At 37.5% G+C, this 14,672-nt stretch overlaps 2 protein-coding genes across 5 annotated transcripts; one reads left to right on the top strand and one right to left on the bottom strand.

Moving 5' to 3' along the window:
* Nucleotides 1-3,729: 3,729 nt before the first annotated feature.
* Nucleotides 3,730-6,607, top strand: LOC113320793 (protein MODIFIER OF SNC1 11-like). Of its 3 annotated transcripts, none has more exons than XM_026568687.1 (5): nt 3,730-4,236; nt 5,580-5,651; nt 5,799-5,924; nt 6,051-6,099; nt 6,221-6,607. In XM_026568687.1, the coding sequence occupies exons 1-5, from the start codon at nt 4,001-4,003 to the stop codon at nt 6,257-6,259; spliced, it is 522 nt and encodes a 173-aa protein (XP_026424472.1). In that variant the 5' UTR covers nt 3,730-4,000; the 3' UTR covers nt 6,260-6,607. The 3 variants fall into 3 exon arrangements, with proteins under 3 accessions (XP_026424472.1, XP_026424471.1, XP_026424470.1); XM_026568686.1 differs by having other exon boundaries at nt 3,733-4,236; nt 5,571-5,651; nt 6,224-6,607; XM_026568685.1 differs by having other exon boundaries at nt 3,740-4,236; nt 5,571-5,651.
* Nucleotides 6,608-7,633: 1,026 nt separating this feature from the next.
* On the bottom strand, nt 7,634-11,055 carry LOC113321963 (probable protein phosphatase 2C 38). 2 transcript variants are annotated; one of them, XM_026569949.1, is made up of 6 exons: nt 11,002-11,055; nt 10,559-10,632; nt 9,857-10,480; nt 8,688-9,055; nt 8,318-8,554; nt 7,634-8,149 (listed from the first exon to the last, which is right to left on the bottom strand). In XM_026569949.1, the coding sequence occupies exons 3-6, from the start codon at nt 10,191-10,193 to the stop codon at nt 7,919-7,921; spliced, it is 1,173 nt and encodes a 390-aa protein (XP_026425734.1). In that variant the 5' UTR covers nt 10,194-10,480; nt 10,559-10,632; nt 11,002-11,055; the 3' UTR covers nt 7,634-7,918. The 2 variants fall into 2 exon arrangements, with proteins under 2 accessions (XP_026425734.1, XP_026425733.1); XM_026569948.1 differs by lacking the exon at nt 11,002-11,055 and having other exon boundaries at nt 10,559-10,922.
* Nucleotides 11,056-14,672: the final 3,617 nt, after the last annotated feature.

The raw sequence follows: 14,672 nt of genomic DNA, 5'->3' as shown, positions 1-14,672 counted from the left end.
GATAACATCTTCAAAATACCATGTTGAATCACCTCCAAAATGTTAAGGACATAAATCAGCATATATCTTCCCATAACAGAGTGTATAATATGCACCCTCATATTCTTAACAAAGTTTACTACTAGCATATTGATAACATCCAACAAATTTGAATGTGCCATACACTGCTAGAGGACATTTTACTATACGAACCTAAATGCTTCAAATTTTGTAGGTAATCACGTTGGAGATAGAGGACACCCAGGGTATTTTGGACCACATGGAGCAGCGGGAGGATCAAATCTAACTTTCAGTTGGGCCAAAGATAAGTAACATACAAATGTGGAAATATAAGCTGAAGAAATGACAACTATAGTTCGATTTTCTTTTTTCTACAAAAATGCAATTCAAAGAGGATTTAAGAGAAATACCACCTAGCATGATACTTATCAGATACACGAGGAAGACTCTCCAATTCCTGTTTTTCTGTTTTCTTATTTTAAATCTCAGATTTATTCACAGAACTCGAAACCTTAACACGTTTCACTCTGCTTCAACACGTAAGAATTATTCTCCAGTTGAGAGCCAAAATCGTGTTACTTTATCTGTCGAGGTTTTCCACCCTAACAAATCTGTTGTTTCCTGATCATAGACGGTTGTTCTTGACTTTTATGTAAAAAATAAGAGTAAGGATGAGGTGTGTTTAGGGGTGAAAACGGTTTCTGTTGATTTCGGTAATTTCGGGTGTGTGGGTGAGAAACGAGTCTAAACCCTAGACAATGTACTGCAAGGGAGTACTTTAGATTCGAGAGATCAATCTGTACAAATCCGGCCTAAACCAAGATATGGCCGTTCCAGACTTGCTTCGGTCACAAAGTGGAGGAGAAGGGTTGGTTTTGGGGAGGGAAGCGAAGAGAGTGTTGAGACCAGAATAGTTGATTCTGGAAGAGTAGTTGTTTGACGACTTGTATCAGAAAGTGGAAAGCTTACATATGGGAAAGCTAGCAAATGTTTTCTGGGTGTTGTATCCTCCTGACCAGAACTTGTCGTTCGATGGAAATAGGTAATGCCTATTTATACAAGTTGAAGTGAAACGTACTCTGGTCTCATTAAGAAATGGAAAACGGGTGTGTAAATGGGAGGAGGTGGTAACCGGTAACGCTTGGAATTTATGTTCCATAAAAGAAAGCGTTTCACCATTACTCCCTGTATTTACTAACCGCCTCATCCTTATGACACTTTCTTATAACGAGCGTAGTGTACACCACACGCTGTAAACCGCCAAACCAATACGCAATGAGCATCCCCCAGTTTGTGACATGTGTTGATGTCTCGAGTGTTTTCGTGGAAAACATGTAGCATGTCGTTGTTGTTTGACAAGTTGAGCTTGGGAGACTTGCCGGCTCGATGGTGACCTTCAATGGTCGAGATTTTGCATCTTAAGAGGAAGGTAGCCGTTGATTATTGCAACCTTTTGTTTGGTAGACAGTGGCATGAAAGTATGATCAGTATGGATTTAATATGACCCAGTTTAGGCGCGGCCAAAAGTTAAGGTTTTGGCTTTGTTTAGGCGCGACCAAGCTAGGGCCAAAGGTTACCATGTGTTAGCTGGTAACCTTGGACGGCTAAGATCTGCATCTTAGATGAAAAAGTGGCCGTTGATTGTTGCATGCCTTTGTTTTGGTAGCCGCATAGGGAAGGCCGGCATGGTATGGCGCGGCAAGGTGGTTCGCATGCCATTGGCATATGTGGCATGGCATGCCTTGGCGCGGTTTGGCGTGGCCAAAACTAGGGTTTTGGGCCAAAGGTTACCATGCGTTGTTTGGTGACCTTGGACGGCTAGTATTTGCATCTAGGATGGAAGGGTGGTCGTTGATCGTCGCACGCCTTCGTTTTGGTAGCCGCATGGGGAAGGCCGACATGGTATGGTTCGACAAGGTGGTTGGCATGCCATTGGCACATGTGGCATGGCATGCCTTCGCGCGGTTTGGCGTGGCCAAAACTAGGGTTTTGGGCCAAAGGTTACCGTGCGTTGTTTGGCGACCTTGGACGGCTAGGATTTGCATCTAGGATGGAAGGGTGGCCGTTGATCGTCGCACTCCTTCGTTTTGGTAGTCGCATGGGGAAGGCCGACATGGTATGGCGCGACAAGGTGGTTGGTATGCCATTGGCACATGTGGCATGACATGCCTTGGCGCGGTTTGGCGTGGCCAAAACTAGGGTTTTGGGCCAAAGGTTACCATGCGTTGTTTGGCGAGCTTGGACGGTTAGGATTTGCATCTAGGATGAATGGGTGGCCGTTGACCGTCGCACGCCTTCGTTTTGGTAGCCGCATGGGGAAGGCGGGCATGGTATGGCGCGGCAAGGTGGTTGGCATGCCATTGGCACATGTGGCATGGCATGCCTTGACGCGGTTTGGCATGGCAAAAACTAGGGTTTTGGGCCAAAGGTTACCATGCGTTGTTTGGAGACCTTGGACGGCTAGGATTTGCATCTAGGATGGAAAGGTGGCCGTTGATTGTCGCACGCCTTCGTTTTGGTAGCCGCATGGGGAAGGCCGGCATGGTATGGCGCAGCAAGGTGGTTGGCATGCCATTGGCACATGTGGCATGGCATGCCTTGGCGCGGTTTGGCGTGGCCAAAACTAGGGTTTTGGGCCAAAGGTTACCATGCGTTTTTTGGCGACCTTGGACGGCTAGGATTTGCATCTAGGATGGAAGGGTGGCCGTTGATCGTCGCACGCTTTCGTTTTGATAGCCGCATAGGGAAGGTTGGCATGGTGGGGCCAAGGCCAATGGCGCAGATGGCTTGGCATAGTGGAGCCAAGGGTTTGGTACGGACGGCTTCGCATGGTGGGGCCAAGGAAAGGTGCGGTTGGCTTGGCATGGTGGGGCTAAGGGTTTGGCATTCCATTGGCGCATGGTGCGGCTAGCATGGTTGGGGCCAAGGCAAGGTGCGGTTGGCTTGGCATGGTGGGGCCAAGGGTTTGGCATACCATTGGCGCATGGTGCGGCTAGCATGGTTTGCATGCCTTGGCGCGGTAGACGTGGCTGGCATGGTTTGCCATTGGCTCAGTGGTGCGGCTGGCATGGTTGGCATGCCTTGGCACGGAGATGTGGCTGGCATGGTCTGCCATTGGCACAGTGGTGCGGATGGCATGGTTGACATGCCTTGGTGCGGTAGCATGAGAATTAGGGTTTGGCATAGATGATGTCAGTCAATGTTAAGGGTTTTTCCGTGGAACATGACACATAAAAAAAAGGTACCCCGATAATTCTTACGTAGGCATGCTGATTGATTCAATAAATGTGCTAATGGTCATAGTGACGTCATGTCATTCGTACGGTTTTACGATTTTAACCCTAAGCTAAAAAAACCAACATCAACAGGGTGATAGAATATTTATCGCAAATTATTCTGAACAAGATGATGTGTAATCGAGTTTAGCAGAAAGAGATTCTTTATAGAGAATCTAATTTTCTTAAACTTGGTTCCCTATTTCATTTTAAACTAGAGTACAAATTTCCATTACCTTTTACTCTTAAAATTAAAATTTCCATTAACCTTTACTCTTAAAATTCAAATTGGTCACTTTTAAAGTCATACAGAGGTAATAACATCTCCTTCTATTAACTGCATGACCGTAGGTAATCGAATTCCACGAGAGATTGTCAGACGATTGGTACTCTTTTAGCAGTCTTGATCAACTGGAGTGAGTACCCGAGTATTTTATCCTCTACTGCATAACTGTGGGTTATCGAATTCCACCGGAGGTCACCAGGCGTTGGTACCCTTGTGGTAGCCTTGATCAGCTGGAGCGAGTGTCCGAGCGTTTTCTAGGAGGTTGGCTGGGCTGAAATCGGAAAGTGATCCGGATTCCGGATTCTATTTCGTGGTACAAAGATACCGCGTACAAACATTCCCCAACAACAACTGAGCTCTTCTTTACTCCCCCTGAATTTGTCTCCCTTTTTCTTTCTCTCATCAAATCTCTGTCTCTGATTTCTTCTATTTATCTTTAATGGCGACTGGTACTCAAAAATCAAATGAAACAGAGTCAAAAACCGGAAAAGTCCATAAGGAAACCCTAGAAACACCCTCCTCAGACCCAACACTGAAGCAAAACGACTCTCAAGGAACTACAGCTTCAATAATTTCTCCAGACACCATTCTTCAGAAGAAAATTAGTCGTGCTGAGCGTTTTGGTATGCCTGTTCAGCTCTCTGAAGAAGAAAAACGCAGTACCCGAGCCAAAAGGTTCTCCCCCTTTCTTCTCAATCGTTTTTTTAATCTTTTTTCTATTGGTTATTGGTTATTTTAGGGTTTCTTTTGATTCTAGGGTTTTTGGATTTTCCGTTTTGTTATTGAATTAGAGTTTTAATGAGCTTGGACTAGATTCCAGTAGTAGTGAACTTTGTTTTGGGGGTAACAACAAGAATGCCTAATTTGCATGTTATAGAGATTTTGAGTGCTAATTAGAGAGAATTGGAATTATTAACATGATTTGAGTGGAAGGATGGAAGCTGTATAATGGGACTTTAGTTATATATTTTGTTGTTCTGAGTGCTGGTTGAGGGGAGAGGATGGGCTAGCTGCCTCACCTGTAAGTGTGCCTAAGCCAAGGAACACTCCACATGTTAAATATCGTAGGTGCTAATTGTGTTACTCGTGTGAAATTGTTAATATTCTTGGACATGTTTGCTTGCATTTTGGTTTTTGTATAGCTTATGTGCTTAAATGACTCTGTAGTCTCATAGATTCAGGGTGAAGTTCTTCTTTTCAGAAAAGTGCCATCAACATGTAAGTTGATGTTAGATGAGCATTAGATATCCTTGGTTTCTACTCTAGGGAACTGGATTTAAGTCTAAATGTGAATTTTTTTTCTAGCGATTTATGTTAGTTAATCTTGAGCATTGACTTGGATGTGTCTGCAAACATGCTTAAGTTTAATTGTCTTGTATTTCTTTTGTGACATTGTTAATGTTCTTCAACATGTAAGCATGTTATCTACTCTTTCTATTACTTCTTTTCCTAAGTAGCATTGATCGACACAGATCAAAGTCCATTATTTCAGAAAACCACTATTTGGATAAGTTGAACCTAGGCAGCTGCTGAAATTTTTGTAGGAAGGCTGGAACCTTAGGCTACAATTATCATACTGAGACTTGAATCCAGTAGCATTAATCAACATAGATTGAGTCCATTATTTCAGAAAACCACTATTTGGATAAGTTGAACCTAGGCAGCCGCTGAATATTTCCCAGGAAGGCTGGAACCTTAGGCTACAAGATTCAAGCCTCAGTATGATAATTGTCGACGTAGTGTTGCTTCTACCATAGCCTAACACTAGGGCACCCTGTCATGTTAAGTCTCAATTTGAAAACAGTTATCTTGATACATTGACTTAGATTTCTCCACTGTCATGCTGAACTTTAGCTATTATGCTTATCTGCGCGAATAGTTGCATCTGAACTGCAATGTTAGCTTCTATCAGTTGGTTCGCAGTTATTAAATTAATGACCCCTGCGCTTGTTTGTTATCTTTTCTGATTTCAGATTTAGTTTTTCAATATGACCTTATCTCTTTGGCAGGTTTGGCAGTCAGACCTCGTCAAAGGGATCAGAGGAGCTAAAGCAAGCAGAAGAGCTCAAGAAAAAGGCCAGGGCGGAGAGGTTTGTTTCTTTTAGTCTTTTCATTCTATTATTGACAGGACACTGCAGTAGTTGCAAATGGATTCTTATTTTTATCCCAAGTATCTTTATACTCTTTACCAAACCTTCTAGATATGCAAAGGTGTATTCATAATTGTTCAATCTCAGGTTTGGGATTTCGGTACAATCGGCATCTGATGATGAAGTAAAGAAGAAAGCTCGGCTAGCCAGATTTGGACAAACTCCCAAGATCGATGCAGTAGAAGAAGATAAAAAGAAGGCCAGAGCAGCGAGGTTAGCAATCATATCACCACTTTTCTAACTTTTAACAATTGAACATTCCGGTTGTGCTATGCTATATAAAGATTCCTTGATTTTAGAACAGGCTCTAAAACTATTATTTCTTCTTGCAATTTCTAGATTTTCAGAAAGTACAACAGTTACCCCTGGCAAAGCCAAAACAGAGGAGGTATGGTTAAATTTCTCGAGTTTATGTTGTATGCCTAGATTACTATTCATGGAAATTGAAACTGTCAATAACCGAACATTATTCTAGTTGTCTTACTGGTTCATTTTGTCAATCATATCAGAAGGTGGTTATTGCGGCTAAGGCTACTGGAGGGGTTTGAAACACCGGATGCTTCTTGGAACAGTAACTTTGATTCAAATTTCTGATTTCTCAGTTCTCATTGTTAATGCTAAGTTCTAACTCAGCGTAAGTCCTGTTGAGAGTTCTGCTCAACTCCTGTTGCATTCTGTCAGAATTTGTGTTATAACCACTCAGGAGGTTCCATAATGTTAAGTTTTGAGCATATGGAATCCTAGGCTGTAGTGATGTCACTGTTGCTGTATTTGTCATTTTGAGAGGTTGAAAAACAAAAACGTGATTCTGAGAATTTCAGTAATTTGCTTTCTTTTTTTACTCTCTAGGAATCTTATGCTATTCTTCAATGCTAAATTCTTATTGTTCCTGTGGATCATGGTGATTTTTCCGGTAGTTTATTTGTGAAGTTGAACTTTTCAAGTTTATTTGCATCTCATGGAAACACTTTTGTGAGTGAAACTTGTATAGTTCCTTTCACTTGATATCCATGTCATCTTTTCAAAACTGGGTGTGGGCAGTGGAAAATATTTCCTAGGGGCAAACATTACCACTGGTTTAGCTTGCAATTCAACTCTGACCATTAAAAATGCTATTCGACTCTCTTTTCTCTTTATTTTATTTTTCTTCTGCACAGTATTGTCAAGCTTTCTCTTGAGCAAAAAAGTGAAATTCTAGAAGTCTTGAAAGACTTTTGGAGGTAATTGTTATAAAGTCAAGTTTCATTGATACTGTTTTCACAAACTTTCATCAATAAGCCATTGACTAGAAAAACTTGGCCACTGGGGGGAAGTGAATCTGGTTCATGCGCCTGATTAGACTGTGGTTATTTCAATTTATGCCTGCAAGAATTCCTAGCCACTTGAAATTTCAAACTTCTATCAAATAAAAACTTGAAAATTGATGGCGTCTTTACCAAACAAATGGTTAATTACTTTCCCAATTAGCCGAAACCGTTGAGAAGTTGGAGCGAAAAGAGACGGATACCAGAAAAGCACTGTTTCCCTTTTCTAGTCAACACTTTACCTCCAAAACTACGAATCCATGACCAAGTCTAATACTATGGTTCATGCATTGTCCACGTTTTTCTTTGAAGTTTGAAGTTATATTCTGCCAGGAAATGAGTTTGCTCATGCAGATTGAATTTTCATAACCAACATGCATTTAGAGTATGTTTGGCAGGTTTTAGTCCTGCAAGTTGGTTGGAGTTTGGTAAACCTGACTTGGTTCATTGAGAGATGATGGCCGGCCGGCCATTTTGATCGGTTAGGATCGAAACCGTGTATCATTTGAGACTGAAATGTTATTCCACTATTCCATAAATTTTTTTTTGCCAACTTGGGTGTGTTTGTCAGCTCCTGCATACAATAACTTTCGAGATACATTTGCTGGAGACTCATAAAGGCGCAGAAGGAAGATCAAATTGGTTTAAAAATGAGCAGTTTTTAAGTTTCATTTGCCACTTAGTAGGCAATTTTTACAAGGAAAGATTTTCTTCCTAAAGCATCTCCCAGTTTAAATCTCCCAGCTCTACTACTGTCTCTAGTTTAGAGAGCCTTCAATGAAGAAACATTACCGGGAAGCCTAAGTTAGTATGAATAAAGAATTTGCCGTTTCATTTTTAATACAAATGGTAAAATGGGGGAGAAAGATTATGAAGAGATGGAGAATCTAGACCCATGCCGTATTAGGAGTTGCCGTCCGTAGGGGTTCCACCTGCTCCTCTAATAGAAACCGTGGTAGCATTCCAAGAGTTCTTACTGATCAGTTGATGGTCTATGAACAAAACTATAACCGTGATATCGTCGTGGAAATGTCGCCTTACTCCTCTGTCAATCTTTTTCAAGTCCGAGTATCTCATTTCTCTCTTTTTTGCTGCTTCTCGAAGAGCAGTTTTAATAAGTCTTCTTGCAATTCCCTGCAAAAACATGGCAGATAAATTGAAAGACAACATTAACGATCGAAATAATATTGTTGCAGAGTTAGTAATCCATTGTACATTTTCTTGTTTTTCTCTGTATGCAACAAGAGGTTCTCTTTTGTGAGTAAAATTTTGAGGTTGATGAAGAGAGATTAACAAACTTACATTACGTGGTGAACGATGAACGAGGTCAACAGCCTCTTGATTGCTAAGGTGTTCCCAAAGACCATCAGATGCAAATATAAGAAATTCATCTTGCGGGTAGATTTTCTCCACATATATGGCTGGTTTAGCACTAAGGATGGGCTTGTGGAAGGGTTCAGGCAATCTGAACTTCGCTAGTAGAGGCTCTCTATTAAATTCTGATCTCTTTAAATAGGCATCTCCGATTGACCTAGAAATCTGCATGCATTTCAGAAGAGTATACCCTGAACATCAACCCCAAACTTATGTCTGCAAGCCCAAAATATCTTCTATTTGATTCCTCTAAAGATATTAAGAAAACAAATGCATTGAAAATCCAACAGAAACTCACCTGTATTATACCCTTCACACGCCAAACTTTATGTTTTAAAACCACAATCTGTGAATCATCGGGATGCATTGAACGCAATTCCTCCCTCACAGACTCTATACTTGCATTGTGCTCTTCTGACACTTGAATAGCTCTAACCTCTCTAAGGGCTCTCTCCGATCTCCCTAAAACTACCCGAGAATCTCCGGCATTTGCAATATATAGTGTTCCATTACATATCATGCCCACCAAACAACACGTTCCAACTGACGCAAGTTGTGGTTTATTGCACCATTGCTCCCTCACTAGACATAGGAAATCCTCTTCAGTAGCTGCATATGCTTTATTGATAGCATCTACTGTCATCCCTTGATGCTCTGCCGTAAATCCTGCAACCCCACAAGTCTAAAAGATGAGAACATAAATTTGAACTGAAACCACATCCAAGTAGACATTTTTTATCAGAATAAAAAGAGAATCACAAATAGAATTAAGAGTGTTAAAGTCTACAGATAGTTGAGGCCATTAATAACCTCTAGGATCAAAAAATTGACCCCATGAGACTAATTGAAACCAAATGACCTAAAATACTGTTTCACATCCAGCCTTGACATTTATGGTAAGCTTTTAACATTTGCCTCTTTCTTATCAACATTTGCCTTGACAGTTAAAGTACGGTATCCGATTATGAAAAGCTTCTTCTATTTCATTTTCAACAATCATCATTAGAAAGTACAGTAATCCTCTAAAAATGAACAGTTGCAAACAATTTCTGTTTGCGTAATTTCAAATACGACATCAAATGCACGCTAACCACTTAACTAATGATCACATTCTTTCTCCTATTTGAACTTGAAACCTCTTCAGGTTATGCTTAGAGTCAAATCACAATTACCAACCTTGAAATTGAGTTTTTAAAAAGGTGACTTTTGACTCTCAAACAGAAACTACAGTCTATAACACATTCTATTTGCTCTACAGTACTGATTGAATTGTATAGCTGGATAAGAGTCTTAGGTATGTGCACGGTGCTGTTGCGCAACATGATAGATACACTATCATGTATCTCTGCACAATTTCTTTTGAACACATTGGCCAAAAGACCGAAACAAAATGGAGAATTCTAATAACCAAAGCTGCAATAAGAATTAACAAATTCATAAAAAGAGCAAATTGGAAGAAAAACATACTCTTGAGATTGTTGAATAAATGATCATTTACGAACCGAGAAGTCTCCGGACCTCCATGACCATCATAGATCCCAACAAATGTCCCTTTAGGTCCCGAATCATATAAACTCAAAGGTCCCGATTCAAGTTGACTCGCATCCTCTAACAAATTGTTGGCTTGAACAACCGCCATTGAAAATTCACCATTAACGTGATGGCCTAAATCTTTATACCATAATAATCCTTCGCTCCGGCCGCTTTCGTCTCTACTTTTTCTACTACCATTATTATTATCATCACCTTCAACAGAAGGCTTCCAACAAGGGTAAACTATTTTCATGAATCCAGATGATAGCATACCTCACATTTCCCTTTCTATCCAAACCATCCAACAATAGAAATGTTCATTAAAACCAGATCCGATACAAACTCAATAAGATCAAACTCTTGTTCACCCAAACACAAACACCCTTTCTTCTTATCAAATTCAACTAATACACAAGAAATTTCTTGATTTATATATGAATAATAATAATAATACGGAGACACCATCAACATCCACAGATCCTCTTGTTCAAGAAGTAAAACAAAATGGGTATGGGGCTAGAAAATTTGCTGTGCTGTGCTGTGCATGAACAAGTCTATCTGTTGACAAAAAAGCAATGATCTTAAATAGAGTTCAGAGAATTTAGAGGGGATGTTTTGTGTTTAGTATTACCATACCTTGAATCTAAATCTGGTTGTCAGGATTTGCCATCAGCAGTCCTTCTTCTCCCATGCCCTTTATTGAATTTGATCTATCATTCAAAAGACAAAAGAATTTCCAACAAAATCACATCTAAGATTTCTTCCTTTTTATCTTGTAACAGACAATATTTCTCTATAAAGATCAGATAATATAAAAGGAGAGAAGAAAAAAAACACCAAACAACAAGATTTAGAGATCAAAGATACACAATGGGTTTTCTTTGTTCTTTCTAATAAAAAGAGAGAGAAGAAGAAAAATGAATTTTGATTAGAAAAGTCTTTTTCTTTCATGGAACCTTAAAATAGCTTTATATTAAAATTTGTTGATGCTGTAATTTTCTTTTTTGCTAATAATAATTTGTAATAATATTTCTTAAAATCATTGGCTGGGGTTTTGACCTTGACAAGCAACAACCCACCTTTTTAGGCAGCTTTGGCTCATCACTTTCTTTCTTTCCTTTCTCTAAATTTTGCCTAACCTCTGGTTTTTCTTATCATTTTCTCTCCATATTTGGACATGATTTTATAGCTTTTCTTTTAAAAAATTTATCCAACTTTATTTTCTTTATTATTGACAGGGAAAGGAAGAATTCTTCTTTGAAATAATTAATAAATTTCTTACCTACTTAAAGTTTCATAATTTAACAGTTTTAGAAATGTACAGTGTTTTAATCACTGTATGTATTTAGTTATTTTTGGATTGTTATTGTTTGCATTAATAAACCACTCATTGATTTCAAACTTCACAGTTCACACCTCCATTTTAATTATATCAATGAATCTATTTTAGTTTTACCAGTGAATCTTTGTTCTTTCCTGCAATTAGTTGTTATTATAGTGGGTAATAGCTAAGAATTTTTAAATATGTTGCCTTCAAGGATACATTTCATAAGTGTGTTCATATGACAGCAGATTCGATGAATTATAAAAAAAACAGAATTTTTGAGTTATAGATGCACAGGAAACTAAATTCTATCAATGACGAAGACGAGGATCTACAATTCTACATATCTTATGAACTTACAATGTTGTATATTTATTGATCTGTTAAGAGAGACTAAAAATCATATAAGATTGTGATTCCCACCTTGAGAATTGGTTGATTAAGCGAACTGTTTAACTGTGATAACTTATTGTTAATTATTATTATTATTATTTTTTTATAGAAAAATCAATCGGAAATTGCAGGCAAAGAGGTATTTACGTTTCTATAACGTTTTGATTTGAGGGTGAAAATTTAAATCTCTTATTAACTTACACACATATTTATGTATTAAAATTATGATATAATTTCTGAAAAATGAAATAAATTAAATGAATTACAAAAGAGGGTGCCTCACACATATTTATCGTAATTAATGAATTAAAACCAATCAAAATGATATGTACATAAAACGAACAACACGTGAAACTCATTTTATTTTACCTGTAAAAAATGGATTTCAAGTTGTCAATGGAATACTAAAAAACAGGGACGAATGATGATGATGATAAATATTATTACTCTCGGTTACTTGTTAGATGAGAAACGACTACATCAATTATTTATTCCCCAAGAAACGTGACATATTCAAAACCCTAAGAAAAAGGTGGTGCACTATGACCAGCAGCTGATGCTTAATACCACCATTGAATCTGATTATTTTTTTTACTGTGAAACAGTCAGGTTTGGCTTTGCTTGAAACAGTAAAAAATTAGGTTTTTTTCAAAAAGGAGGACTTTGGATGGCTGTAAAATGTGGGCATATGATGCAACTTGTAAGAAAAAAAACAAAGTCAATTTGTTGAAATGGTTTTGAACTTTTTTGTTTTTCGTATGGGGTGACATATGACTACTGATCGCGACCGTTGATTCATACTAAAAAAAAATAAAATGTTTGGAAATTTGTAGGGTTTTATGTTATCAACTTCTTGGCCAATGGCATTAGCCATTAAGCACTAATAACTCTTTTTAGTTTATGCATAAGAAATTAGAGAGTTGGCTCCACTTGTCATCACATAAATCGACATTGTTATCAACTTGTCATTCTTTATATTTCTTCTTTTCTAAAGCCATGCGTTGCACCCCAAATGAGAGCAGAACTTAATATTATGATATACAATTTACTCTGACTTCTATAGCGCACACATTTATTAATCATAACCCAAAAAATTTAATTTAAAATGAAAATCCAAATAAGCAATTAAATTTAAATTTCTTTTTCTTAATCAAAATCAAAATAAGCCCTAACTTTTCTTTTATCAAACTTCGTCATACCCATTTCTAATTAGTTGTAGTTATTTTTTTATTTATAATTCTCGTATACAATTATAAACCCTAATTCTTACTTTTTCCCAAAAACAAAATTAATCCAAATTTTTAATTCTCTCTAAAATGATATTTTATTTTCTTAATCATGATAAGATATTAACATTAATAGGAGTCTATATTCTAATTGTTCCATTAAAAAAAATTCCATAGCATCAATCAAAACGGAATTAACTTGAGGTTTGATTTTTTTCCAAGGACCATTTTCCTAAAACTCCATAAACACAATCTATAAAAGAAATTCTCTAAGATGATTTTTTTCTCAATCATGATTGCACCAAATTTGATTGAGGATATTGATTATTCTTCTAAAACATTGATCATGTCAAATATCTTACATAAATTTAATTATGAAAAAATTAGATAATTAATTTAATTTTTATTTTATTTAGGGACTTAATGATCATCTTAATATTTTTGGGCTATGTATTGTAATTATGTATAATTTTTGTGGGCTATGTGTAACGATTTTAAATGTCTGTTTGGTTAGATAAACCACTTATTTTAACTCAACATATGTATAATTTTTGGTTAGATAACTTCAACATATGTATAACTTTTATGGCCAATAATGTAGTGTTGAAGAAAAGAGAGGTCACTATGAAACCATTAGTTACTGGGTTGGCACGAATGACACTTGACATCTGCTTCCGATCAATGGCGGAAAGAAAACTTTAAGATGGTTTTGATAGATATTTTGAACCCTTTTTTTCTTTTTGTTTGTTAAAGTCGTAAAGGGGTTTTATTTAACTTAGATATTTCGAGCTTTGGAAGACAAAGAAATTATCGTCCTTTTCCATAAACTGTATTTTCACAGTGTTGTTCAAAAGACATGGACAATGCTTGTTTAGCTAGGTAGAGGCTCACTCAACAGTAAAACTACTATTTGTAAAATTTGTTTTAATCAATAAATACTTCCGTCCATAAAAAAAACACAATTTGCATAACAAAATTGGGACACCCAATAATTTCTTTGGGGTCACAACCAACGGCTTGTATCAAAACAGGTCCGTCTCTCATCAATCGACCTCCTTAGCAGTTTCTCGAATGCATACATTATTGTCTATTGATTTGTTCACAATCATAATATATTTATTCCAGTGTCTTTATTATCCCGTTTTATTGTGGGCTGAATGAAGATGTTCATGCACTCTCTTTTCAGAAAATGTTAAAGCTGGGACAAATAATACGGGTCAAATCCGGAACAATAAATTCAGGCCTTTAATCATTCCAAGACAATGGATTCAGATCTTTAATCATTCCCCTCTTTACCTCTCTACTAATCTCGATCCTAAAGTCATTTATCATTTAGATTCTGTCACGTCTTGTCCCAAATCTGAACGAGCCCCAGTTACGTTTGCACGGTCGTTCTCTTTCACAAAATTGGTTAAAAAGACCAAAATCAACAATTCCTGGATGAAATGGACAGTTAGATTTTAATACTGTTTAAATGGACAAAAATGTAAAAATAGGCAGGATGTAACCAGTTTCATCGTGCCCATTTTCAAATATTTTTTCTTATTTTTAATTTACACAGGATGTATCCAGTTTCATCCTTGCTATTTTTTAAATTTAAGCTAGGATGAAATTGATTTCATCCTTATTATTTTTTCTTTTGGCCATTTCACCCAAACTATTTTTACTCGTCCATTTGAACCGTAATTTAAAAATATTTGGACAAATGACTCATTTTCCATTCTCTTTTGTGTTTTCAGGTTTAAGTTGGCAACAAATGACGACAAGATGGTGAAAAACATGATGGGGACGTAATAAGGTGTGACAT

Source organism: Papaver somniferum, chromosome 11 (genome assembly GCF_003573695.1).
Source record: "Papaver somniferum cultivar HN1 chromosome 11, ASM357369v1, whole genome shotgun sequence".
In the NCBI taxonomy this organism is placed as follows: Eukaryota; Viridiplantae; Streptophyta; class Magnoliopsida; order Ranunculales; family Papaveraceae; genus Papaver; species Papaver somniferum.
This window is presented reverse-complemented; position numbering and strand designations above follow the sequence as displayed.

Excerpts from the sequence above, each read along its gene's own strand:
- LOC113320793 (XM_026568685.1), top strand. The coding sequence starts at position 4,001 with ATGGCGACTGGTACTCAAAAATCAAATGAAACAGAGTCAAAAACCGGA. Across the intron at positions 5,925-6,050 it reads AAGAAGGCCAGAGCAGCGAG|ATTTTCAGAAAGTACAACAG; the intron begins GTTAGCAATCAT and ends TGCAATTTCTAG. Across the intron at positions 6,100-6,220 it reads GCAAAGCCAAAACAGAGGAG|AAGGTGGTTATTGCGGCTAA; the intron begins GTATGGTTAAAT and ends CAATCATATCAG.
- LOC113321963 (XM_026569949.1), bottom strand. The coding sequence starts at position 10,193 with ATGCTATCATCTGGATTCATGAAAATAGTTTACCCTTGTTGGAAGCCT. Across the intron at positions 9,056-9,856 it reads TTTATTCAACAATCTCAAGA|GATTTACGGCAGAGCATCAA; the intron begins GTATGTTTTTCT and ends GTGGGGTTGCAG. Across the intron at positions 8,555-8,687 it reads GTGTGAAGGGTATAATACAG|ATTTCTAGGTCAATCGGAGA; the intron begins GTGAGTTTCTGT and ends AAATGCATGCAG.